Source organism: Geospiza fortis, unplaced genomic scaffold (assembly GCF_000277835.1).
Source record: "Geospiza fortis unplaced genomic scaffold, GeoFor_1.0 scaffold230, whole genome shotgun sequence".
In the NCBI taxonomy this organism is placed as follows: domain Eukaryota; kingdom Metazoa; phylum Chordata; class Aves; order Passeriformes; family Thraupidae; genus Geospiza; species Geospiza fortis.
The window spans coordinates 615,739-643,519 of NW_005054564.1; the positions used below are offsets into that span (position 1 = coordinate 615,739).

The window sequence follows — 27,781 nt, forward strand, 5'->3', positions numbered from 1 at the left end:
AACCAAAGCTGGGGAGGGCAAGGAGACTACTTGAGTTCCTTTCCTAAATTAGGGCTGCTGTAAAGGATAAGGCCAATGTGTTTTAACAAGGTGTTCAAAAAGCAGAGTTTTAAATCCAGCTTTTGGTACACACACAGGTATATTTGTTTCACTACTGATCTCATTCATTGCTGAATGCTCCTCAAAAGTAAGTGATCTTTTGGGAGCTAAGTCCCCTGGAAGGGAAACTTTTAGTACTGATGATTATTTCTATATAGTGTGAATGTTTCCCACTTTCAAAGATTTGTATCTGTGTGAAGCCCCATTCTGATGTTGAATTTTCACAAAAGGGCTGGAGGCTGTCTGAGACTCATCTAACTAATTTCTGGCTAATAAGCAGCAACAATTATTTCAAGGACCCTCCTCACCACTGGTTAATCCATCTTTAAATACTGGAGACTGCTCATGACACCCATTCTGTACCCATGTTCCTTTTCTGTTAAATTTCCTTTACTTAAAGCACATCTTTCTTTTTGCCCAGTCCAACATTGTATGAACTTATATTTTCCCAGCAGTCTGGAAACAAAGGTGTAAGTATTAAATACATATTAAATATTATATTAATACATATTAAATCAGGTCATTTGTGCTACCCACACTGCAGGAGCCACAACACTGTTACACCTCTACTATGAAATGGATATTAGAAAATAGAATTTTTTAATGGAATTTACAGCCCATTAAATCAGACACAGCAAGAGGAAGACACCTCCTCCAACCCAGCATGTCACTTTATTACAGATTTAATTTCTCAGCAGAAAAGGGAGTTTACATATCTTTGAAACACCAATAAAACAAAACAAACAGTGGTGGGGTCACCTCCAGTCACCCTGGTGTGACACCTGCTGCTCAGAGGAGTTGTTTGGGCGTGAAGGAGCAGATGGGAACTTATTGTACTAAACTGGAGCATTCAGGGTTTCTTCATGAAGCTGTAGAGGTGGGGGACCAGGTAATCCCTGTAGTGGCCATCTATGAAGCCTTTGCCACTGTTGTGCACAAACCAGCACAGCACGTCAGTCCCCAGCACACGGTCTGTCCTGTAGTCCTTCTGCACGCCCCTGCAGGGAGAGGACAGCCAAAGGAGGGTCAAACATGGCAAAGAGACACAGAGACATCCTGCTCTGTCGGAAGCCAGGACATCCCTCTGGCTGTCCTGGATGGCTCAAGCCCCTGCCAGGGGGCTCAGAGACCTTGGCACAGAGCCCAAGACCCCTGTGCCTTTGACTATGACTCATGGAAAAAATTACAAACCTTATATGAGGATTTACAAGCCATGAAAGTTTAAGTAGAATGATAGTGAATTTAGCACCAGGTGAAAATGTAGAATTTTGGGGTTTTTAGAATGGGGGTTCAGGAGGCAAGATGGAGGAATCTGGGCGTGTCCAGTCTTTCTCCTTCTTGGCCTCCATCTTCTGCTGTGATGGTGGCATTTTTGGCTTGGTTTAGAGTAGGAACAAACACACTGTCTAACATAGGTGATAGGTATTGGGAAATTATTGTAAATAACGTACACATAGTTTTTAGTATAAAAAGATAATGTACAAGCCTCTTTCCCAGCCCAGCAGTCGAAGACAAAGAGACTTTCTAACGCATCTCGGGGTCACTCTGACCAGCAGAAATTCCGAGACTGCTCAACATTGCTGCTGTTCTTCCAAAATGGGGAGATGGGTCTTCCACCAACACAAAGTGGAAATAACCACAAAATGCAATTAATTTTACAGTTCTGTGACTTTATGGGTCTATTCCGTGGGGTTCCAGGCTGGGCAGCTCCAAGGACAGAACTGATTTATAAGGAGAGCAATAAAGCACATGATTCCTACCTGGTAACAGTGAACTTGTTGCCCTTCACTTCCATGATGGCTTGTGGTTTCTCTGGAGCTTGCCCAGGTGTTTGGTGGTGGATTGACACTTCTGGTTCAGACACGAACTGACCTGGTCAGGGAGAGTTTAAAGCTGTTTGTGTGCCCTGACCTTTGAAGCTCCATGTCAGCTGCTGCCAGGCACTTTTGGAAAATCATACTAGCTCCAGCAGGCAAACCAATCCTGCATGGATCACAGAGCACTGTCTCTCACTAATTGGGAAAATAACCTCTGCTCCTCAAAAGGAGTTCTGTGTGGGTCCAGGACTCAGAAGGTATATCTGCCTTATGAACTGAGGCTTTGTTTTGTTTTATACCACTGCCAAAAAGGGCTGTCATTTAGGGAAGAGCTGATTACAGATGTTGGCATAGAAATCTCCTCAGAAAGTTTTAAGGAGTTTGTTTTGGTCTTTTTATTTTCAACATGCAGTAGTTTTTAGCCAAGCAGGTAAAGCCCTGTCTCAGTGACACCAAGTCTAGTCAGGTCTGTTTTGAAAACCTCTTCCCCAGGTGGAATAAGGAATAATCTCCTGGTCCCTGATGTTCCACTATGTCCCTGGGGCTTCCAGGACATTACAAGAATTTCCCTATTCTCTTTCTGAATGATTTCCACAGCTTTTCCATCAGGACACAGTCACCAACAAATTAACAGCAGGAAGATGTGCCAGGAGATGTTTAGGCTGGATATTAGGAAAAGGTTCTTCACTCAGGGGGTGGAAGAGGCTCCCCAGGAAGTGGTCACAGCACTAAATGAGAGTTAAGGAGCATTTGGAAAGTGCTGTCAGGCACATGGTGGGATTCTTGCAAATGTCCTGTGCAAGAGCTGGACTCCTTATGGGTCCCTTCCAACTCAGGATATTTTATGTCTGTGATTCTGTAAAATTCCCTCCAAGATCTAGCAAAACCCGTTCCTAGTGTCCCAGCATTCCCACTGCCTGGCCCCCAGCCCTTACCTATCAGCCCATGGGCTGCAGGAGAGAACTGGTTTTCTGGGGGAATGTAGATCCCCAGGAAATCAACATTCACTGGGTGTTTCTTCCACACACGGTGCAGCAACACCATGAAGGACATCTCCTCCCCCACAGTGATGGTAACATTGCTTTCTTTCTTCACAGATATGAGGAGCCTGGCAGAGAGGGACCAAAACGGCAGGGTCAGTTCATCTGCCCACACAACAGCTCCCAGCCCTTTGAGATTCACCCTGGCATCCAGAACAATCCCACAGAGATGGCAGATATGTCAGAGGTTCCATTAAAAGCCCTGAGCCTTGGGAGTAGTGCCCAGCATTCTGGCAGGACAGTGCCTAACAAGCAGACACTTCACCCCCATGTTGAGGTACTCTAATTTCCCCTACAAACTTAAGCTCTTTCTACAGTGAATAAAGACTTTGGGTGTGGCCCATTGCCTAAACAGTGCTGTAGGGTGTCCAGCACAGCTCTCCTGGATGATGTGAGTCAAGGCACGGCAGGAACCCTGAGGGTATCTCAAACAGAATTAGGTGGGTGGGAGCAGGTGAAAAATGCTCGACTCACTGTTTGCGGATGATGTGCCCTGTGTCAGCCCAGCTCAGTGTGATGGCATATGAGCCATCTTTCAGCGTGATCTTTTCCGTGCTTATCTCCACTTTCAGGCCTTTCTTTTGGAAATAAAACCCAATCTTGCCAAAGTATGTGTTGAGTTTCTTATTCTCTGCTTTCTTGGCCCCGACGAGCTGCCCATTGACCACAACTCCTGTGAAGAGCAGAGAAGGAAATATTGCCTCAATCTTGGAGCACTGCCTGGAGACTTGGAGTCCTGATCTCAACAGGGACCACCATGAGATCAACAGAAACAGGAACCCTTCTGATGCCCTGTTTTTCCCATTTTTGCAGCCAAGAGAAGAGAATAATTTATTAAATTGCTTCCTGATGCTACTGTTCACCCCTTAGCACAATAATCTGGTGGGAATTGCTGTTAGGTCTTGCTGGGAGTGGGAGCAAAACCCCTTCAGGTGTAGTGTAAGGGATGCATAGGACAAGAGGAAGTGGCCTCGGGTTGTGCCATGGGAGGTTTGGATTGGAAATTAGGGAAAGTTTCTTCCTTGAAAGGGTGATCATTGGAACAGGCTGCCCAGGGAAATGGTGGAGTCACCATCCCTGAAAATGTTCAAAAATCCTGTGGATGTGATGCTTGGGGACATGGTTTCATGGTGGGGTTGGCAGTGCTGGGTTAAAATTTGGACTTGATAACCTTTATGGTCTTTGCCAACTTCAGCTGTCCTGTTATTCCATGATCTTGGCTCCTTTCCCCGTGTTTGGCCATCCTCACAGTGAAAGGGTTTCCCCCAGTAGCTCACTTCTACTCTGAGTTTCACCTTGTTTCTGCAGCCTCTTGCCCCTTAGCTGTGCACCTTGGAGATGTGCAAGGCTTCACCTTCCCCTTCTGACCACATGGTTAACAACACCAACAAGATCCACCATGGATCCACCACTTCTTTTCTTAACCTTGACCAAACCCAGCTGTCTCAGCCTCTCCCTCTCTGTCCTCTGCTCCAGCGTCAAAATCATCTTGATGGCCATCACTGAATTCAGCCCAGTTTGTCAACATCTGTCTTGTACTGGCAAGGCCCAAACTGGACATGATACTCCAGATGTGGAGGGAAACAACCATTTTCCTCAGCTTGCTGATCACACTCCTGCCAGCACACAGTCCCTCCTGTAGGTAATTCCCCTGGTCCTTCCAAACACCTTTCAGAACCAAAAGAAAAAATTCATGCTGTAAAATAAGCCATGTTTATAAAGCCTGGCACCCTTACCAGTGCCAGGATCAGAAACCAAGTTTAGGATCTTCCCAGGCTCTGAGTTGATGTTGAAGCAGATGTTCCTTTGGCTCTTGGGCAGGTGGATGATGAAATGTGGGTCATTGTCCACTGAAACACAGAAACAAATAAGTGTGAGAAGCAGGTCAGCACCTGCACTAGAGGGGAGAGACACAAAAGCTTTTCAAAAGGATTTCGAAGCACTTTTTGGGGTTCCTCATAGTAAAATGAGGGCCCTTTCCACCCTAAGGTAGCTAAGAAAGTTCTCAGATGCTCCTCACAAAAGGCCCTCAGACATTTCCTCCTCATACAATTCTCTGGTTTAAGGGAAGGAAGTGACACTCCTGGTTTGAGAGCTGCCAAATGCAGTGATGCCAGGTAAAACCACATCCTGCCTACTAATGCCACTGAGGAATACAATCCAGGACTGGTTCTCACAGTATATTTAACAACCTGTGAAAAACGCCAATCACTTGTTTTTAAAATTTTAAAAGGTTAATAGTAATAAAATGGTTATAAAAAAAGTAATACAATTAGAGTAATAATAATTAGGACAATATGAGACAATAGAGACAAAGAGTTACGGACCTCCAGGTACCTTTTTCTGGGCAACACAAGCCCAAAAAAGGACCCACGTTAACAGAGGATTAACCCTTAAAAGCAACAGCCTGTTGCATATTCATACACCTCATACATGATGCATAAATTCCATTCAAACACAGGATTCTGTCTGGTCTTCGTCAACTTCTTCCTCTGAATCCTAACAGCACCTTCAAGGTGGGAAGAAGTTCATTTCTCCTGATAATGGAGCAATAAATTCTCTTTCTCTGAAAGATTCAGGTGTCCTGTGGCTGCTATCTCAGTGTGAGTCCTTTCTTTAAAAACAGTAACCTACATAGCATAGTTTCTATTTTAACATTTTTTTATAACCTAAAACTATATTTAACACACTACTTAAGAAAATTAATACAGCATAACTTTCTAACACAACCCATATAATATTCATTTGGATATTTGTGAAAATCCAATCATAAAATACGCATTTTTCACACAACTTGACAGGATTGAGCCCCTCAGAAATTCATATGCCCCTTAAAATTTGCCTCAAATGAGACAAACATCACTGAAGGCAGCTGCTTCCAGCCTTGTCTTGCAGTGCAGAGCTCTGCCCAGCTCCTGCTGGGCTGGTGGTGTCTGGCATTTCCCTGCGCTGAGAAGGAGTTTGAGAGCTCTTTGTGTAATCACTACATAAATACACACATCTCACAGAGAGTTATTGTAGCAACACCGTGTTTATGGGCAGTGGTTCTCACAGCTAGCTTGCTCAAATAAACTGCCACTAAACTGTGGCAAAGGCCCAAGAATTAACAGGATCCATCAGTCACCAGTGCACTCAGAGATTTTTATCTACCACGGAACATTTATCTGCCATTTACAACAGCAGTAACTCCACAATAGCTTTCATCTGTCATTTACAATGGAGGCATCTTTGCTAATGCAGAGAAGCTAAAGTTAAGCTCAGCAAACAGCCCCAGCCTCAGGGAAGCACACAGGAGCTTATGAGGTCACTTTAGATCCTATTAGGATCCAAAATTGTTTCACCCTTGTAGCTTACAGCATATTTTTACAGGTTCATCTATTCTAAACCAAAATTACTCCATGATTTATAAAGAAAAAGCTTGAGTTGGAGGGGACCTTAAAGAGCATCTTGTTCCAACCCCCCTGACAAGGGCAGGAACACTTTCCACCAGACCAGGCTGCTCAAATGCCCATCCAGCCTGGCCTGAAACACTTCCAGGGATGAGTGAGTGGTTAGGTGATGAGTGTTGATGTGTCTGGAGTTCTTGGCAGAGAAATGCTGTAGGTTTTACCTCTGTTGATGCTCAGAGAGGACACAGGTGAGCCCCTTTGCTCAGGCATGAAGCTGACTGGCACAGCTGTGACATTGGCCCAGGCTGGGATCCCTTTGTTGTTATTGGGTGCATTTGGAGTTAATCCCAGGGTTCCTGTTAGATGACAGTCACAATTAGGGTTCTCTAAGTGCTGACATATTTAATAAGGTAATTTTTAGAACATCTGCAGTAGATCAAAGCCTGATGTTGTTATACCAATGTAAAACAGGTGCAACACCATTTACAAGGGATTTGTGTGGTGTCATAAAGTTGGATTTGTACCAGCGTCTTCACCAATGAAACATGACTTATGAGGGTAGATAGCTCACCATAAGTTAGCAGTGAAAAAATGGAGCCTGGCTTTTTATCTCTCATTCATGAGAGCAGCTCCCACTTTAGCAAAGTGGTAAGGGCTCCAAGGTAAGGGCTGAAGCGTTTTGCCAAGAAAAAAGCTGACTTTCACAATTTCAGCATATGGTAAAAGCTTTGCTGACTTGGGTCCTGAGTTTGAGGCGCCTGAGAAAAGACAGGACTCTTCCTGCATGCTCTGGGATGATCCATGTAAATAAAGGTTTCAGAGAAGTGCAATAATTTAATATCTGTGGCCATGTTCCTGTGGACTAGAGCTCTCTCTGCCTTCGCCATGATGGAGACAGGACAAAGTAACTTGTGATCTTAAACAACCCATGAAACTTGGTTTGTTTGATGTGCTGGACTGACGTTCACATCTGCTGACCTGCTCTGAAGAGGAGTAAGGGGAAAGAGGAGCTGGGGGAGAACAGCAGGGCTGAAGATTGCACATGTGAAATCTGTCAGCATCTTCATCCTTGCATCCCTAATTCAGACCAGAGGCTGTTTCACAGAATAGGAGAGACATGGTAAATGGTCAGAGCGAGACACTGACCTGGGCAGCAGCCCTTCCTGGGGTCTTTGGGCTGGTCTGCCAGCATGATCTCATCCTTCTCAGCATTCTCTATCAGCATGGCCGTGAAGGGGGTGACGATGTGATGGTCCAGAGACATCTGCAGGATGGATTTGGTGATGTTCCTCTTCAAAGCTGCAGTGGGGGCTGCGTTTCTGGGTGGAAACAGGAGAAGAACTGCTGGTTAGCAGCTCTACAGGGCAGCTGCCATGGCAATTCTGTCATGGAGGGGTCACAGAGCCAAGAGAAAAGGCTGAGGGGATTAATCCTGAGCTGTGCCACGGCTCTCACTCAGGCTCCATAAGGGGAATCTCCACCATTTCATTCCCTCGGCCCCACAGCCTGGCCTGTTTGAGCACATTGCTCCTCACCTCTCTGCCATCATCTGGTTGACAGTCAGATAGGCCCACAGCTTCCTGGTGAAGTCAGGATCTGCATATTTGTCCTTCTTCATGAATCCATCCAGCTCTTCAACATCTCTCAGGGTTTCCATGACGAGCTCTGCGTTTGCCTGCGCAGTCAGAGAGACAGAAAGATGAGGGATGGGAGCCAGGAGAATGGGGTGCCTGGAATTCCCCTCTTGGCTGGTATAAGGACCCACTCTGGCTCTGCCCTTGGTCACTTCTAGATCAGAAAGTCCCAGCACTGTTGGCCTGACTGCAATGGACAGGGAAGCTGGAGCAGGAGGTCCTTCTGCTAAAGACACTTCTGTGGCAGTGGATTAAAGTAATTCAAGGAGCTGTTAGCAGTAGCCCAAGAGGTGCTACCTCATGCCAAGAGAAGAAGCTCTTGACAGAGCTCTGTAATCCTCTCCTCAGGCTTTTTCACATCCAGTTCCACTGAAGAACACCAACCACATTCTACTTTCTCACTTTCTCACACAGGCCCTTGGACTGCACTGTGCTTTGGCAAGAAAAAAATACTGAAGATGTTTGGGTTTTTTCCAACAGCTGACAAATGATAACTCCTAAGCCCTGTAAGAGTGCAGATAATTCTGTTCCTCCTCAGAAAGAAGGGTCTCAATGTAATATTCCCATCCCACCCACTCCACCTGGAAAGGCAGCCCTGAAAACATAGGCAAAGGCTCATCACAATAAAAGGGCACTGCTAGGGCTTGATATGCTGTAGATCCACCACCTTGAACTCCCTGATGGTGGGAAGTTCAGTCATGAAAGGAGTTACCTTAGCGGATCACTCCTGCATCTCCACAAAGCATGAAGGAAAATCCATGCTTTTGTCTGGATTTAATCCTTTCGGTAAATTTATCAGCAGGAGGTTACCCTGGCAGGCTGCAGGATGCAGGGAGTGACTATTCCTGGCTGTACTTGAAGCTATTGTGAAACACTATTGGAAAGATCTCCCCATGAGTATCCCCACATTCCCACCCAGAACCCAAGAGGGCAAAACCCTCCACTGGGCATTAACCTTCAGCGGAGAGACTGCACACAGGAGGGAATGAAGCAGCCCAAACCCCCTGGGCAGGTGTCCCAGGGACACCTTCACTCACTGCAGTCGCTGTGACGATGCTCTCCAAGTGCTGCAGGTTTTCCGTGTCCACCTTTCCGGCCACCACGATCTCTGAGCCACCAAAGTAGTTGTGGAAGCTGCTCTGGGTGACATCTGACACTGACTCCTGGGGGTAGTTGAACTGAATCTTCTTCAGGAGCGGGGTGGAGACCTGGTTGTAGAAATTCTGAGAGGGAAGGAGGCAGAGAAGTGAGTTTGAAGTGATTCTCTTGCAAGGCCACTCTTACTGAAAGAACAGCAAGTGACAAAACCTGGAGTCCTAAGGAGCAAGAGAGAATTTCTGTCACCATCATATTTTCTGAAAAATCCTGTTTGCCCAGGATACTTCTCCTGGGAAGCTGAGAAGCCTCAGAGAAAAAGGAAAACAATTCTTATCTCATTTGCTTCTCCTGTGTTTTGCTGCTTTGGAATGTGGTTGGAGATTGTTTATCCAACAGGTGATTGTTTCATTGGTTTCATGTGAATTGTTTTGACTTAATGACCAATCATGGTCAGGCTGTGTTTGGGCTCTGGAGAGAGTCACGAATTTTCATTATCATTCTTTATAGCCTTCTGTCTGTATCCTTTCTCTATTCTTTAGTATAGTTTTAGTATAGCATAATATAATATAATATAATATAATATAATATAATATAATATAATATAATAGAATAGAATAGAATAGAATAGAATAGAATAGAATAGAATAGAATAGAATAGAATATCATTACATCAAATAATAAATTAGCCTTCTAAGAACATGGAGTAAGATTCACCATTTCCTCCTTCGTCCTGGGGACCCAGCAAATACCTCAAATTTCTTCATCTCATTGAATGCAGACTTTATACTTTGCACACTTTTAAGGGGCTACAGCAAGAATATCTGGTCCAAGTCTTGTGAAAGTCAAAGGATGGTCAGAAGTCCATGGGTTATGTTGTTCCCAGACCTAAAAGTCCTAAGCACAGATGTGTGTGGGCCTGAATCCCACACACATCTCTGGGCTACTGTGTAAGACACACAGCTATTCCCCATCTGATTCTTGTATAGGTGGTGAAACCAGGGAAGAGTAACAGTACAAGGATGTCAGAGTTTGATCAGCAGCAATTCCTGCTCACTGATTTGGAGCCAGAGATAGAGTTGAACTTTTTCTTGCATTGGCCAAGTCTGGATTATCATTTAGCATTTATGGGTTTTTGTTAGTGATGAAATGGTCTAAAGTAACATCCAAGCCTTAATTTTAATTCAGAAAATCTTTTTTCTAGTCAAGGCTGTTTTATAGAATATTAATCCTACACAAGGAAGTAAAGTATGTGTTCTAGATATTAGTAAAACTGTAACTAGGACCATTTAAACCAAAATATGATTGATATCTTGCAGGACTGTCCAGAAGAAATGATGGGTTTTGAGAACTTCTTGCTAGTGGAGCTACAGCTGTGAACAGAACAGGAGAGTTTCAGAGGCAATGAGGCAGAAACTCGCCTTCATTTGGAGAGATGTCTCCTGATTTCCAAAAATCCTCTGGGCCATGCCGCGGTTGTCAGTTGCGATCCTCTGCAGGAAATCGTAATCCACATCAAACCCAATCCCGAGGCAGAAGAGAGAGAATTCATCCTTGATGCTCTGCTTCACGTTCTTCTGGATGGTTGTCAGCTTCAGCTCACCTTGGAGACACAGAGAGGGTGACATTCACCTGAGCAACAGGAAAGACTCCATCAAGGTGAGCATGTTCCTGCTCTCCCTGTGTCTCTGGTTCTCTCTGGATATCAGGGAAATCCAGACAGCAAGCTCAATGCCAGATTTCCACTGCCTACAGCAACGTTTGAGCTTCTCCTGGATAGAGATTAACGAAGTGTTTGCACTGAAGACGATCCCTTTGGACACTTTTTTTGGTACCTGATGTGTTTTCATTGTATATTCAGGGCTCTTAGTCTCTTTCAATCCTAGAGGGATTTGAAATTCTAGCACATCTAGAGTTCTCCCAGAATTAGTGATTCAAGCTCTTTGCAGATTAAGACATCTCCATGAAGATTTTGTTTCTCATACTTAAGACGTTCTCTGTCATCACTGAGATGACAGAGAACATTTAGGCTTATTTTTAATGGCAGAATTTTTGGACCTGACTTCTTCAAGTCAGAAATTGCTTTGACCTGTACCAAATTCAATTAATTTTTCCACTCTCTTTTCCTGGTTTTGATGTTATGCTTGTGACTCCATAGATCTGTGTGGGCTAAGCTCATAGGAAGAGGAAAATTTGTACAATCATAGGATCATAGAATGGTTTGTATTAAAAGGAACTTCAAAGATCATCCAGTTCCAAGCCTCCTGCTATGGGCAGGGACACTTTCCACTAGACCAGGTTGCTCAAAAGTCCAATTTCTCTAAGGTTGTTTTGATTACCTGTCCCACAGGACTTGTGCACTTCTGTAAATTGCAAAAAAATCATAACCTGCACAACGAGCTGCTCATCTTTCTAAAGCTTCTGTGCAAAGCCCCATGACACTCCTAGCACTTGGCAAAAGGGCAGCAGAAGGCATTGGAAGAAAGATGAATGGGATTTTTTAAACTTACTGCCAAATTGTCTACTTGTTGCTTTTCTCAGGCTTACCCCACCAGCCTTTCTTCTCACCCAAACCAGGATCCTTACCTACTGTTGGGTCTCCATCAGATACCAATACAATCATGGAAACTGAGTTTGGGTCCAACATGCCTAAACTTTTGGCTTCGTTCAGGATGAAGGTGGCTCGGAGAAGAGCTTCATTGATATTTGTGCCTGTCAAAGACACAATGAAGAAAACAAGTTTTTTATTCTTGTTGAATCCAGATCAGCTCTAAGATTCTAGTGGAGTTAAGAGGGACAAGAGCTGGGATCAAGGCAGCAAAACCCCTCCTCTCTGATGTTTAGGTACACCTTTCTGCACTCTGGTTCCCTTTTTCATCCCAGGCTGTCATCTTCATGAGGCTCCTCCACTGCCCCTCACTAATTCCAGTGTGACCATTTGTGGTGTTGGGAACTCCTTGGTGTGGGAAGAATTACTGGGTTTGCAGGCAGGTGATTGAATGAGAGCATGGAAAAACTTCCTGTTCTGGCCATCAGCCTGTTCCTTGGACAAGAAGAGGTGTTGTGTTTGCTGAGCTTATCTAAGGTTTGATTTGTGACACAGAAAGAGCAGAGTAAGAAATCAGGATGAGAGGAACAGAAACCTGAAGGCTGAGCAGTCAGCAAATAGGATTTTTTTTTTTTTTTTGGTCAAGAAAGAAATAAGTCAGCAGCTCCAGAGACAAGATAATAAAATGCTGCATTTAAACTTGCTTTGCAGGATGGGAGCTGATCTCTAAGCTTATCTGTCAATTCTTTTGGGGTAACAAAGTTAGTCACTCATATATAGAGCTTGGTTTCCTATTTCCAGCACACTGATGATTTGGACAAGTCTATAACTTTATGTTCATTGTAGTGAAAACTTCTGGAGATGAAAGTGCCACAGGACCCGAAAGCTCTGATGTAAGGGGAGTCTCTCCACACTATTGATGCACAAATAACTGAATAACAAATCCAGAACTGCACTTCAGAGAGTGGCGGAATAAAATCATTGTAAGCTCATTCTTAAGACCTGTGCAGATGAAAAAGGCATCTGTCCTTGTTTATCAGACAGGGAATGAATGCACAAAGTGGATAAACAGTTGGCCACATGGCATTTAGTAGCTCATAGAATTGTTAAATTGTTAAGGTTGGAAATGACCTCTAAGATTGAGTCCAACCATTAACCCCAGCCCACCACTAAACCATGTCCTTAAATTCCTGCAGCTGCTTCTTGTAGGATTTGTGGTCCAGCCCCTTCCCCAGCTCTGTTGCCTTTCTCGGGACATGCTCCAGCCCCTCAATGTCCTTCCTGTTGAGAGTGGCCCAAAACTGAGCATGGGACTGGAGGTGTGGTCTCACCAGTGCCCAGCACAGGGAGGGTCACTGGCCTGGTCCTGCTGGTCACACAAATGCTGATCCCAGCCAGGACATCATTGGCTTTCCTGGCCACTGGGCACACTGCTGGCTCGAGTGCAGCTGGCTGCCAGACCAGGAAAAATGACTGTGGTTCCCTGCTTAGGGAATATTTCGCCTGCCTGTTCAACCAGGCCTATGAGATGGACTTCATCCTTCAGTGGTGTTTGGGATCTCTGAGGTGGGAGGTAAAATAGATTAAAGGCAGCTGTTCTGTGGTCTGTGTTGTATCTGCCATAGAAGGAAATGCTATCCCATCCCCTAATACAATAAACTGCAATTCTTGCTCTTCTTTTAAGCATGCTTTTTCCATTTTGGGAATCAGACTCTTTTTTTTAGGAATACTCTGACAGTCTGAAGGCTGTCTGAGCCACCTATTCCTGTGATATCCAACTTCTGTGAGCACCCTGCAATCAAAACCTCATACCCCCGTTGGGATGGATTGTCTGGATGTACTTCTTGGCATCTTCCACCTGTGCTGGGGTGGCTGAGACCAGATTGTCCCTCCAGCACCGGACGTTGTGGTTGAAGTCGATCAGGGAGAACTGGTCAGCAGCACGGAGCTCACTCAGGATTGCCTTCATGGCCTCGATGGTCTGAGGAGAAGTTTAAGAGAAGACAGGTTTATGCTTCCTGTCATGAAAGCCTCTTCTTAACTTGTGACCACAGGAAAATATAAGCCTATGAGCAATAAGCACATGAGCACTGAAATCCAAATTAGAATCTGCTATCCAAATCTCTCTTTTAAATTTTTTTTTGTATTTCTTGCATAATGTTGAAATTTTCACCAAAGAAACACAGAATAATTGCAATTAGGAAGGATAAATTCATGGCTCAACTCGCAATTAGGAAGGATAAATTCATGGTTCAACTTGCAATTAGGAAGAATAAATTTGTGGCTCTTGCGTAACTCCTGCTAACACAGAGGGAAGTGAAAGGGAGAAACATTTGTGGTTCAGGAAAGAGCAACTGCTCAGATCAGCTCAGGAGACTTAGCTCTGTCTGCAACACAGTTGTTTCAGGCTGGCTAACATCTCTTTGAAGATGTGTGATTTAAACAAGAGACAATTAACCTGTATCCCAGTTTTGCAGCACTGATTTCCCCAAGGAAGCAATCTGCCAAGCCTTACTATTTTGCTTGGAAGGAAATTCAAATACACCTGGATGATCCCCAGCTAATGTTTGTCCAGTCAGCTCTTAAAACCCTTCAGTGACACATAATATACAATTTCCCAGACTCCTCACTCAGACCTACAGGATTTTCCCTAATATATAAGATAAACCTCTCCTCCTGCAAATCCATCTGATTCCATCTTATTCTACCCTGTCTGGGCATGAAAGTCAGTTGATGAGTTTCCCTTTCAGAAAAATTGTTTGCCTATTTGGAGGCTGATTATCTTTCTTGAAGCATTTTCTCTTGCAGACTAAAATATCTTATTTTAGCATTTTTTTCCCTTTATGGGTTATGTTGTCTAAACAATCCTTAGTGGTCTTCAGTGGTCTGTCAACAATTCATCCATGTTTGGAAAGCAGGGATGTAGTATCCCCATTGAGACTTTCTCAGAATTCAGTATGGAGCATTAGAGAAAAAGGGGGTCCAGAACCTTTGCAAAATATCTTGTGATCTGTCCTTTAAAATTTAAATTTAGAGTTAAAATCTGGCACCACCTCTTCCTTAAAACATTGAAGAAGCACTATAAATAATGGGGTAAAATCATGAAGTCTTTGGTTCCAAATAATCTCCAAATCAAGCTGCTAATTTTACATGCCAGCGTGGTACAGAACTGCATGGTAAAGCACATGGGGAAAGTTGGCAGGGCATTCATTTTGCATCAGAGGTCAAATACTTACTTGTTTCATTTTTAGTCCCCACATCGAGCCACTGACATCTATAACAAATAAAATATTTTTGGGCAGTGGATCAAGATTTTCTGGAGCAAAGAAGTGAATAAAATAGCCATTAAAAATCTGTAAAATAAAAGAAAAAAATCCCAGTGAAATGAGTTATAGTGAAGATTTCAGAAAACTCAAGACAACGACAGAGCAGAAAATTCTTATTTTCTTAATGAGCTAATTATTTTTCTCTTTTGTCTTTTCTTTATTGGCCAGTTCTAACTTTCATCTCTGCACGTCTCTGTAGCCTTACACAATTTTTGCTCAATAAAAGCAGAGCCTGGTTCTCAGACAACTTCTATGCCCTAGCATAGGGAGGAATGAAAAATGCTTTGAAAAAGACTCTTCTGCCTGTAATAATTCAACCTCATAACTCAGCTTCATGTTAACATAAAAATAGTGATGTTCTGGTTGTCTCCTTGTGATATATTGGTACAACATCCAATGACTCCATCCTATGATTCCACATTAAATCACCAGAGTGCTGCCAGGTATAAAGACATTGGCTTTTGGACATGACAGGAATCTTCTCCTGCTATATGTAAGCCCATGTCTTAGTCATAAATTAAATAAATCCATTCTGCCCACTTAAAATCCCTCTGTTCTTTCAATTGGATACAGAGCTTGTCCTCATGCTTATTTCCCTGAAGGATGAAGTTTAGCACAGTTTGCTGAAGGACAGCAATTCCTTTATTCACAGCTCTCTGGTCCCAGCTGAGCAGCCACACTTACTTCCAGCTCTCCCCCCGTGGTTTCTCTGTTCACATCGTACTGCACCACAAAATTTCCATCCACGGCCGTGGACGAGCACTTGGGGCATTTTCGCTGCTGATCCATTGTTGGCTTGAAAGAAACGTGAGCCTTGGAATGAGGAGAGACCATCAGTCAGCCAGGTGTTGTGGGAGAGGGGGTGGTTGACACAAAGAGGCTCCACATCTTCATGAATTGTCTGATTTTCACTGATTTCATGCTTTCATTATTTGTGGAAAATTGACTTTGTCACTTCAGAAGAAAAACAGCACTAAGGTTTGCCTGGATTTGTTGATTCAGTAGTAGCAACTGTGACACAAATCACATGACCCATCTACAGCACCAAGAATTTCAACTAGAGCTGTGCAAACCACTTCTATTAAGCAACACATTGGGTTTTATTAACATTTTCCTAGTTGAAACTACCCACAATTTTATCAACATTTTTAATAGGTTTCCAATTGACTTTTTCCCCCCAAAAAAGAGGATTGCCATTTGTCTGTGAATTGAGTAGTAGGAAACATTTTCATTAGTCATGTGATTGATTATTCAGACTTTATGGCATTTTTTTCTGTTTTAACTGGATAACTTGAAATTGCCTGAGAAGACAAGACTTAATATAGACACATAGTATCTCTGAAATAATTAGCTGAACTAGGAATGGGGGTGAATTTGAATATCAGGAAACAATACTGTCTGGCATATTACTATGGAATTAAAGACAGATTTTGCCACATTTTTGCATGCTTCCAGCAGGTACAAAAAATTGCCAGGACTGTGCAGAGTAAGAGTGAAAACTGAAGATTTTGTTGTTTTTTCCAGTCTGTGACTGGTTACCTTTTTCTCTCCCTTGGAGATGGTGGTGATTCCATTGAAGTGATCCCCAAGTGAATTAGGAACGTGCACGTAGCGCAGTCCCTGCGGCTCAATGATCCGGACATCCACCTAAGGGCAGGAAGAGAGGTCATTTATTGATGGCAGTGCTCCATCCCTGGAAGTGCTCGAGGCCAGGTTGGACAGGTTTTGGAGCAACCTGGTCTAGTGAGGAAAAATGTGTCCTGTCCCCAGTTGTAAACACAGCTGAGAATCTCCTGAATCGTGACTGACTCACGTCAGGACCAAACAAGCTTTGACATTTTTATACCCTTGTGTAAACTTGACTGAAGGAAAACAAACAGTACTTGCTATTTATTTGGAACAGTGCTTTTCACAAAAACCCCAGCTTCATGAGGTAGTGTCCTATGAGAGCTGATGATCTCTGGTTCTCCCTCCAGAGCCATGATTTGCTTTAGAATCACAGAATGGTTCGGGATGGAAGGGATCCTAAAGTTCATCCAGTTCCAAGATCCCTGCCATGAACAGGAACACCTCCCTGAAAACCATGGGTGCTTCCTCAGCAAGGATTCACCTGTGGGGTTCTTCCCACACAGCCCAGCTCTGCTTTACCTCCAAGTGCTTGGCCAGGCGCCCTGGCTTCACAGAGATGACGTGCTCGTAGGAGCTCAGCTTCCTTCGGATCATTTCATGGTAGTGAAGCTGGAACTGGATCCTCATTCCTGGGGGCACATTCACTTCAGTTTGGAAGTTTTCCATGTCCAAGGCATTGCTCCTGAAAAATCAGCTGTGGGGTTATTTGGAGAAAATACAAGGAGAAGGAAAAGCTTTGTTGAGCTTTGGTTTAGATTGAGGTTTTTGATTCTAACTGTGGCCTCTGTCAGGGAGCTGCAGTTGTTTGCTAGCACAGGGTGTTTTAGCAAGCTGAAAGCTGAAACACAGTTAAATCCATGACAATTAAATAGCAGAGCTGCTGTAAGTAAGCATTTTCCTTTGCAGGATTCCCCCTCATCTATCCCCTCCTGGGATGGAGCATCTCAGCTCTCCTGTGGGTAAATTCAGTACAAAACCCATATGCCAGAGTGTTTATACCTGACTATTCCAGCAGCTTTGCCTTTGGCTTTTGCTTGAGCATACATTTTTCTGGCTTCAGATTTTTCCCGAATATGGCTGGTAAATGTGATACCATTGATATCCCTAGGAGAGAGAAACACAGTCAGCTTGCAAAAGAAACAACTTTACAATCGAGGACTGTTTCTTCAGTTTACATCAGTGAAATCTAAGCTGGTGGGAAATGAAATAACAAGGTTCTTATTTAACCCCAAAGTAATGAATTCTGATTTTCACTAGTGCTCTATCTTTTTCCCTACCTGATTTTTATTTCAAGTAGCCAGCACCATTGTGCTCTGCGGAGGATCTGCTCTTCTCCAGCTCCTTCACACTTTCCCCATGCTTTGGGCAGGGAAGGCAGTTCCTGATGCCATGGATTATTTGGAACATGGATCAGGACATCTCCTGACCAGCAACCTGGCTGCTGCCTCTCTGAATGGAAACTGTACCAGGCCAGTTTTTGCTCAGTGAGGGCTCTGATTTGGGTCTCTCTCCTTTGATCTGGCAAGGCTTAGTCTGTTTAAGACTTTTGTCCATTTTTTGTTGATATTGACCATGATTACTGGAGAGGAGGACCTGGACAGACAGACTGACTGATGCATGAACCTCCTGAGAAAGTCTGTAAAATCTACACTGAACCTGGAAAATAATAAGAGCTTTTTGTGTTTACAAATACTTCCTTCCCAGCCCATTGAATGCTCCCAGAAGATGAGGCTGATATCTTTAGTTTTAGTTGGGCCTTGGGTCTTCAAATAAACATGAGTAGTTATTAATTGTTAAAAAGTTGTTTGCTACATGAATATGACAATGACTATGACAATTAGTTTCAAAGGTGAAGAGCTTTAGGTATTAAAGTCTGTGTTAAAGTATTAAAGTCTGTATTAAAAACTTTCTGGTACAGAGTTCTAAGGTTCCATGTAGGAACAGTGGTAGTAGTAGCAATAGTTGTTCTCTGATATAGAGTCTGATGTTTTTAGTAGTAGTAGGAACTATAGTTTTTCCTTTTTCTTTCTTCTCTTTTTCTTCCTGTTGTTCCTTTTTCTAATACAGGGGGATTTTTATACATAAAACAGCTAATTAGCTAAAAGCATGATTCTAAAATATTCTTTCTAAACTAATCTAAACTTAATTTTAATGTGTGAAAGTAGTGTTAGTTTTTACTTTAAAAACTATGTATATAATATTATTTATTTATTTAATTATATTATTTGTTTTCTTACTTAAAATTTCCATACATAAGTTTATTTATTTATGTGAATAGTTCTATTTATTTATGCATATAGTTCTATCTATTTTAGAGATGTAAGTAAAGTTCTGTTATGTTTTTGTTATGTTTGGAGTTAAGTTATTGAACTTTAAACTTAGCCTTAGGGCCTTTACTAGTTAACACAGTTTTTAAAGGTACTTAAAATGTATTTCTACTTATTTAAAATTATGACTTATATTTCTATTTACTTAAAATTTAAACTTATAATTTTAATTCATATTTATGGGGTTTAATAAATCTTTTTTTTAAAGGTTTTAATTTAACTCTTGTATTCATCTCTCTCTCTGAGGAACCCAGAGAAGCTTGTACTCTAACACCACCTGACCCCTACTTACATGGTAAAGTTGTCAATGAAGGCTCCTTTGGGGACTTGCACGTCAAACATGATGGGCTGGGGCCTCCTGGCGTTGTTCACCATCTTGGCTTGGATCATGGTGTTGGCCAGCCTGGATGTGATGGTGGATTGCACCTTGTAGCTGTACAGACCTACCTTGTCATCATCCTCCACCTGCATTTGACAAAATTGCTCTATAAATTTAGGGCATCGCTGGAAAAAATGCCCTAGAGGAAAATATCAACAATTTTTATAGTCTCAGTGCTTCTTTTTAATTGCTGCTCCTTACAATATGGCAGCTAGAGGGGATATGGGCCCAAGTTCAGGACATCTCCATGTTTTACCTGGAAATTGTGGCAGGATATTCACATGAATATAGTTCATTATAACATTTCAGCTGAAAGAGGGTATTTTTTAAGCTGCAAGGTTTTCCTTGCTTTTTACCATGCAACCAGTCCTTGGAATGACTCTAAGAGTGCAATCCAGCATGGAAAGCTACCCAGTAATTCTGAACATCATATAATGAGGAGGAGAGAGCTCACATTTTCCATAGAAGTCCTAAATAGAGGAGGCTTGAAGCACTGGTTACTGACCTAGTGTTGTAAATTGTTAAACCACAGCAGGGGGATAACAGTATTTAACTGTTTTATTAAGACCCTGTCTTTTTCTAATCTGTTTTGATGCTTATTTCTTCATATTTGCCATACCCTTCTCCCTCCAAGAGCAGATGTATCAATAGTATTGTGCAAAGAGCACCCTGTTTAAAGAAAATAGGTTAATACCCAACCAGCAGTAAAAACAAGGAACTGAACAAACAGAGGGATTGATTTCCAAAAAAAAAGGTTAACTAGAAAAACACTTTGTTCAGTAATATTTGCCACAGAGGAAGAAAAATACTCACCAGATCTCCATCGTACCCCCAGTCAGATGTGCTCCGCTGGAAAAGAGAAATATGGAGGGGATATTTCAGCAAAGCTAAAACACTGACTGGCTGTTTCAAGGCAGGGATCAGTGTCTAAAAATTGTTTTCTATGATTATGGATCATAGAATCACAAGGAATTACGGAACCTTCAAGTTTGGAAAAGACATCGAAGATCAAGTCCAACCATTAACCCAACACTGCCAGGGTCACTAAACATTCACATGTTTTTTTGAATACTTCTATCAATAGTGACTCCAGCACTCCCATGGGAAACCTGGTTCAATTTTTGACAACCCTTTCATCGAGGAACTGTTCCCTAATATCCAACCTAAACCTCCCCCAGCACAACCTGAGGCCATTTCTTGTCTTGTCCCTGTTCCCTGGGAGCAGAGCCTGATATGTCCCGGCTGTCCCCTTCTGTCAGGAGCTGTGCAGAGCCACAAGGTCCCCCCTGAGCCTCCTTTTCTCCAGGCTGAGCCCTTTCCCACCTCCCTCAGCTGCTCCTCCTCAGACTTGTGCTCCAGACCCTTTCCCAGCTCCGTTGCCCTTCTCTGGACATGGATGAGAATTAGTTTGAGTTCCCAGACAAAGTGTGAATATTCCTTTTGTCTTATTTCATGTATTTCTATATGGGATGTTGGAGCATGTGATTTCCCAGCTGTGCCTCAGAACCTATCATAAACAGGACAGCTTTCTTCCTTTGTCTTTTATTTTATTTTTAAAGAAAACATTCTCTTTTAGAAAAACATTCTTCCTGAAAGCAAATCACACTGGCAGAAAGTCATCCTCAGAGACACTTGTTTTTAAAGAAAAGTTCTCTTTGTTTTTCTATGAAAAGTGAAAAAACCTCAAACCCCAGACTTCTTTAGTTCATTTACATTAGAAAATATTTATGTATTATATGTAATATGTATAAATTAAAAAACCCATTGTGTAATCGATATTACATTTACATGCTTGTGCCTATGGAAATTAGTCATGCATGGATTACTTAGACAAAATTGCTCATTAATGGTTGTGGGTTTTCCCCCTGCCCTATGAATTGCTCCATTTGGAAATTTCTATGGCAAGGTGCTGACATCTTGTGGTCATTCAATAATTCTCTTTAATTCCAAAAAAATCTCTCCCACATAAGGAATGTTTATGTTAATTCCCTGAAAGGGAACTTGGCTCACCTAGATGCAGCTTTTTAATGCAGAGATTTACTTTCAAGTTATCATCACACCTAGGCCAGCTCAGCTCTCCAGGGTCAAGAGGACCCAAAACCACAGAAGATGCTCATGAAAACATCATTTAATCCCATGGTGCACAGCAAGATTGCTCTGCAATTGTTAAGTTCACTTGAATCTAATTAATATGCTGTTTTAGGGAAATGTTGTGCTGTATAAGAGAAGATGATGCAACAGCAAGTTCATGTTAAAGACATGATTTTAAGGACCCTTTAAAGGCAGATGGAGAGGATTTCTCCCTGCCTGAGAACAAATGCAGCTTTTCATTTTCTAGCTCTAAAGGCTCTACCTGAACCATTCAGACTGGGATTTCAGGATATGGAAGTTTATGGCTCTCTAGAGACCCTCTGCATACCCTTGGCACAAGGAACACCATCAGCTTGAATACAAATTAAGATTAAGCCAACATTAACTGAAAAAAAATAATTTTGGAAAGATGAAGATCAAGACCTTAGAACACAGGGATTTTGTTTTATTTGGGGTACTTTTCTGGTTCTCAGCTTAGGGCTCCTGACCCACTTTAGGAATGGTTTTTAAAGATTTCAGGATGCCCAGGTTTCCCTCCTGATAGTTTTTGGTGCAGAAGAGGGGGTATCTGAAGGAAAGGGAGCTTATCAATGCCCATATAGTGATTCCCATGGCTGTTGTTAGAGATCAGACGTGGGCTGGGCCAGCCGTACCCCTGGGAACTCAGAGGTTGCAGAGGACAGCCACCCCAACAGGCCAGGAGGACAGAGCTGTACCTTTATCTTCAGGCATCTGAACCCCAGAATCATGGAAACACAGAATCATGGGTTTGGGTTGGAAGGAATCCTAAAGATCCTCTAGTTCCACCTCCCTTGCCATGGACAGGGACACTTTCCACCAAATCAGGTTACTCCAAGCCCCATTCAACCTGGCCTTGAAGATCCTACTTCAGGTCTGGGTGCTGATGTGATTATTGAGATCAGGGACTTCTGTGGTCCCTGAAACTTTTTCCAGCGTGAGGATTCATGGCTGATCCTGGTTTCTAAACCACATCCAGACCTGTTGATCACTGCACAAAAACAGGATCTTGAGCCACATCTCATGCATGCCAAATTTCTGATCAGAATGAAGACATGTGCCTCAGGAACTGTTTGAAGGACAGATGCTGGGCTCTGTCTTCACATACTGAGATGCATCTTCTCCTGAAACCTGTGCAGGACATGGATATTTGAACAAAGTGATCTTTGTTCAAATCACTATGCATGGATATTGCAGCTATTTCATAAAATAAGGAGAGCACAATCACAGATGTTCTGCACTTGACAGAAATTGCTTTTCTACTGGGGCATGAAAACTGTTGAAAAGCAGATGTCCCACAGGAGAAACCAAAAAGAAGAAGTGATCTGCAAGTGTTCAAAGCCAGGCAGAATGGGGCTTGGAGCAACCTGGTCTACTGGAAGGTGTCCCTGCCCATGGCAGGGGATTGGAATTAGATGATCTTTCAGGTCCCTTCCAACCCAAACCAGTCCATGTTTCTGTGATTCTATGATCTACCTGGACTGCCCTTCCAGTTCTTTGAGGTGCTGTTCCCTCATAATTCACCTATTTTCGTGTAATTTCCTAAGCAGTTTTTAACACACTCCAAATCCATTGGAGCATCTTCACATTCCCTTCAGGGGATCTTTACTGTGAGGTGCAAGAAGAGAAATTCCAGACCCAAGACAGATTGTCTTCACAGTGCAGCAGATGGATCCTTGTCTATTTGGTTCCATTTACACCCTGGCAGCTGGGGGAGTCTCCAACCAGCTGATTTAGGCAGAAATTCTTCAGTGTGAGGGTGGTGAGGTGCTGGCAGAGAATGTCCAGAGAAGCTGTGGCTGCCCCATCCCTGGAAATGTTCCATGTAGGGTGGGCTTGGAGCACCCTGGTCTAGTGGAAGGTGTGGGAGGTGTTCCTGCCCATGGCAGGGACGTTGGAATGAGATAAGCTTTAAACTCCCTTCCAACCCAAACCATGCCATGATTCTATCATTCCACCCTATCTCTTTCCACGAATCCTTCCTGCGCTGCTTCTCTTGGAGGGGAAGCCAGGCAGGCAGAAAAGGAAAAAGGTGAGATCTCACCCTCTTCTGGACAGCCAGACCCAGGTCTGGGCAATGTGCTGCAGAACATCCCACCTCACAGGGTGCCTCACAGGTCTAGACACTTTATCTGTCTCCCAAACAGAGATAAGAGCTGTGCACCACCATATAGAGGTTCACAAGGTCAGCAGCATTCCAGCCCATGGAACACCCTGCTGCTGTGGTCACGAGGACCATGCACACACCTGAGGCACAGCATTTTGGGAATTACTCAGGGGCAAAATAGCAGAATACCTTATCTGTACCTAGAAAACCATCCTCTGTGTTTAAAGCCAATCAATAGGGTCTGCAGGGAGCTCTGCTGCCTCATTGCCAGTGGGCTGGTGAGCTCTTTGCAGGAAAGCATAGTGCTGAAAAAATAATTTGGGAGACAGCCTCCTGTAGTGATGAACAGGAAATAATTGTGCCTGCTGCTGTCGCAAGATGACTTACACAGTCCAGTTTAATCTAATTTATTATATTTTATTGTGACTCAACTAATACAAGAGTAGCTGGGATCTTAGTTTCACTGGTTTGCAAAGATTTATTTGATAGGTAAAAGATGGGAAATAATGTGTGGGAATAAAATCAATAACTGGTATAATGAAGCCAGTGCTAGAATTGTAAATTACTGCATGCATATGTCTGTGCCTCTCTGTATTTTGGGAAACAGAGGCAACCTAATACATATTGCACTTATAGAGACATATTGGAAAGAAATGATGCCCTGAAGGAGTGCAGCCAGGAAAGATTTCTCTTTGGATCATGATTCAATTATTTAAATACTGGACTGGCAAGTGTGACAAGGCTTAATTCATACTCATGCTAAAATCTGCCATTTTCTTCCACTGTTATGCAGGCTTTAGGTATCAATAAGTTCCATCCAAAGCCTTAGGATAAAGGAAAATCAGTTTTGCCTGTGTGTGATTTCAAAGACTGTGGGAAATCCAACATTACTTGAGAGGATCTTTCATTTTCACTACATTGAACAGGCTCAGAGCTTGGTGGAGGACAAGGTCCACTCTGATCATCATTTCTTTCATGCAGTGTAGTGAAAAATTTAATACATTCAAACAACTGATTTCATGAGTATTATCATTAATTGCTACCAAGTAAAACACAGAAAAACTCTTGCAATGCTGCTTTAAATGTTTCTGTCTCCCAAGCCAACAGACTAAAATAATCTGCAACCCATCAGTGTGCTGCAAACAAATTTTCTCCCCAGGTCTCAGATGCCACCAGCTCATCACTGAGTGTCACTTTTTGACCAGACTTAAATATGAATGCATGGACTGAAGGTTCACAGCCTGCACTTGCCAGTGCCTGAAGTCCTTTTCTCATGGAAAAACCTCAGCTATTTCAATGGGATTTTCCCCAGACATGGAGTTAGACAAGTACCTCATTGTTTATCACCTCAGGAGCACAGACACAGAACAAAGCCTTGCTGTGCTTAAGGGAGAGCAGCAGTTCTTGTCCCAGCCAGAGATATGGAAGTCTCAATGCCAGATAAATGCCTATAAAAACCAGCTGGTCCCTCATGGTTGTACACTCACAACCCTGGAGATGGAAAAGACACCTGGAGAGAGCCCCCAGGCATTCTGGTTTCCCTTCTCTTCGAAGCATTTCTGGGTACTGTACCTGGTACCTGCCATTTCTGGCCTTGGAGCTTGAGGGAAATCCATCCATTTCCAGATCAATCAGGTTTTCCACTTCCTAGAGGAGGGAGAAGAAGAAAGAGTTGCTGCTGCCTTACTGTTTGATTTATCACTTGATTTATTATTGATTAGCACTTTACAGGAGAGTTCCTAAGGGAATTTACCTCTCCTGGATGCTAATGGGGAGCACAAACCATCTCAGACAAAAATCCTCATACATTCAGTTTCCTTCAGTGGCAAACCAGCTCTATAAACTCCTGTAAAATCACAACCTTTACATTCATTTTACAGCCTTTCCTTCTGAAACAAGGAGTAATATTTAACACAAAATGACCACAGAGAGCAAGAGGCAGATGTTTATCATCAGGATGGGTCTAGCCATGGAAATTACAGCTTTTCAGACACTGATATCACTCAAAAGAGTGAGATGGGAATCTCACTCAGAAGTTCAGAGAATTTCTGCTCAAACCAGTAGAAATTTTCTCTGGTTTTACACCAACATACCTGAGAACTAAATTTCCCCCAATGACAGCAGAAGAACATCAGGTCTTTTCCAAGTGCAAAGCTGCACTGATTCATTTAGAAGTGTGGGTCGCACCACAGCAATACTCTTAATTAAGTTTTATTATGAGTTTAATTTTTAGAAAAAGTTTAAGTGCATGAGTTCCTTTCCAGCTTATGTGATAGCATAGCCACAAATGTTTCCACAAAATTAATTTAAATTGTTTAAGCATATTGATGTTAAATTGATAAGGCATCTACAATTAGAAAGAAACACAGGTCTGGAATATTTTTCCTGGGAATTACAAACCCAGTTTTAAAATCTCATTGAGTCAAGAAAATGGCTGTAAAAATATAAGAAAAATAAGATATCCCAGCTCACTGAAGATTTTTATTGATCCTGCAAAGGAAAAGAAAGCCTCATGTCATCCCTGCTGACTTCACAGAAATATTTCAAAACTCCAACGTGGAAATGGGTATAGACACCAAATCTAAATTCACCTGAGCCTGGAGGTTTAAATTTACACTCAGTTTCAAAGTCAAAGCTATAATTATACTTCTTTTCATCATAGTATTATCCCAATAACTGATGGTCACTTTTATAAATTCTCTCATCCCTCTGCTGAGGAATGTAAGGTCAATAGGATATTCACTCTATATTCGAATTCCTGTTAACACAAACCCAATTCCATACAAAGCTTTGCTGAAGTTCACAGAGGTTCCATTCACAAAGATGTCTAGGTGCCCTGTTTCTGTTTATTCCAGGGAAACAGGGTACAAAATATGTTGAAGATCTGAGTACAGAAGCCCACTTAAATATTTAAAGGTTAAAACCACACTAGAAAAGGCAACACTGAAGTAAGAGTATGAAACTGCTTGGACGAAATTTGGACTTACGCTCACACTCTCCCTTTAATAATATTAAATAGTAATATTAAGATTTAATAATATTAAATAAAACATTACAAATGACAAATGAAGACCAATTATCAGAAAAATTTACAGCTGAAAGTAGAAGAGAATTGTGAAGCAGTGACCCAATTCTGCTCCCTGCTGCTTCCACCCAGAGATCAGCAGGGAAGGGAGACCTGGGCCCTGCCCCCAAATACTCACATCTGGGATGTCCCCAATCACCAGCTCAAAGCTCCTGACTCCAGAAATGAGGAACAAAACCAAGAAGCTGCTCAGATTCTTCATTTTCTTCCCGCTTGTTTCCTCCTGAGAGCAGCTCACACAGGTACAGGCACAAGTTCTTCCCTTCTCTGAGACAAGTTCAAGGAAACAGCCCAGGTTTGTGCAGCATTTTGAGCAAAGTTCTGAAATGCTGACTTTGTTTAGGCCGCGGGTAAATATTAGCCTTGCAACACAAGCCTGAGCTGTGGTGCCTGAGCAAGGGTTATCCAAATAGTGTCCTCACTCGATAACAGCCCTGCCTTGGATAGGCTCACTCCTTGCTTTTGCAGCTTCCCGTGATGTTTGACTAATTTCCTGCTAGGCACAGAGCTTGCAGTGTCCAAAAACTTCAAAAGATCTCAGCAAGAGCTCCAGCTTGCCTGTTTATAGCAAAGGAGGTGAAGTTTGGCTCTCAGTGTGATGGAGGCAGCAGAGCTGGGCTCCCCCAAGGGCTCTCCCACCCAGCCAACCCCCAGGGCTGGCTGAGACCCTGGGGCTGCTGCCTGACCCACACAAACACCCCTTCTCCATTCTGCTGGGGGAAAAAATCATAGCTGATTGTGTGATATTCCAATTCTCCAAAATCAGTCACATGAGAACATCTGATGATGTTTTGAGGTGTATGTTGCTCCTGGGGGATTTTGAAACAGGGTTTGTTTTGCCTCCCTGGTTCTTTGGGTGCTTAAAGTGATAAGATAAAGAGAGCAAAGAAAAAGGGGGAAAGAAGGGAGGAAGATGCCTTTTGGGAAAAGTTGTTGGGGTATCCCTTCCACTCTTCCACAAGGAAAGGATTGTTGGAAACGCCTGAGCAGCTTCAATGCAAATGACAGAATTACTGTGTGAACTCTGGGACAAAACAGCAGCCAAATATATATGATGATTGATGATATGATATGATATGATATGATATGATATGATATGATATGATATGATATGATATGATATGATATGATATGATATGATATGATATGATATGATATGATATGATATGATATGATATGATATGATATGATATGATA

The 27,781-nt window shown here is 42.7% G+C and overlaps 1 protein-coding gene across 1 annotated transcript; it reads right to left on the bottom strand.

Annotated features, from left to right (window-relative positions):
* Positions 1–752: 752 nt before the first annotated feature.
* ITIH2 (inter-alpha-trypsin inhibitor heavy chain 2) lies at positions 753–26,905 on the bottom strand. The gene is made up of 21 exons (XM_005429662.1): positions 26,703–26,905; positions 25,072–25,146; positions 20,097–20,132; positions 19,197–19,369; positions 17,577–17,681; positions 17,097–17,259; positions 16,488–16,595; positions 15,633–15,761; positions 14,859–14,975; positions 13,435–13,603; positions 11,661–11,786; positions 10,496–10,677; positions 9,017–9,202; positions 7,881–8,020; positions 7,492–7,664; positions 6,567–6,701; positions 4,693–4,806; positions 3,431–3,629; positions 2,852–3,024; positions 1,860–1,971; positions 753–1,097 (listed from the first exon to the last, which is right to left on the bottom strand). Exons 1-21 carry the CDS (start codon positions 26,784–26,786, stop codon positions 950–952), a joined length of 2,847 nt encoding a protein of 948 aa, XP_005429719.1. The 5' UTR covers positions 26,787–26,905; the 3' UTR covers positions 753–949.
* Between the last annotated feature and the right edge of the window lie 876 nt (positions 26,906–27,781).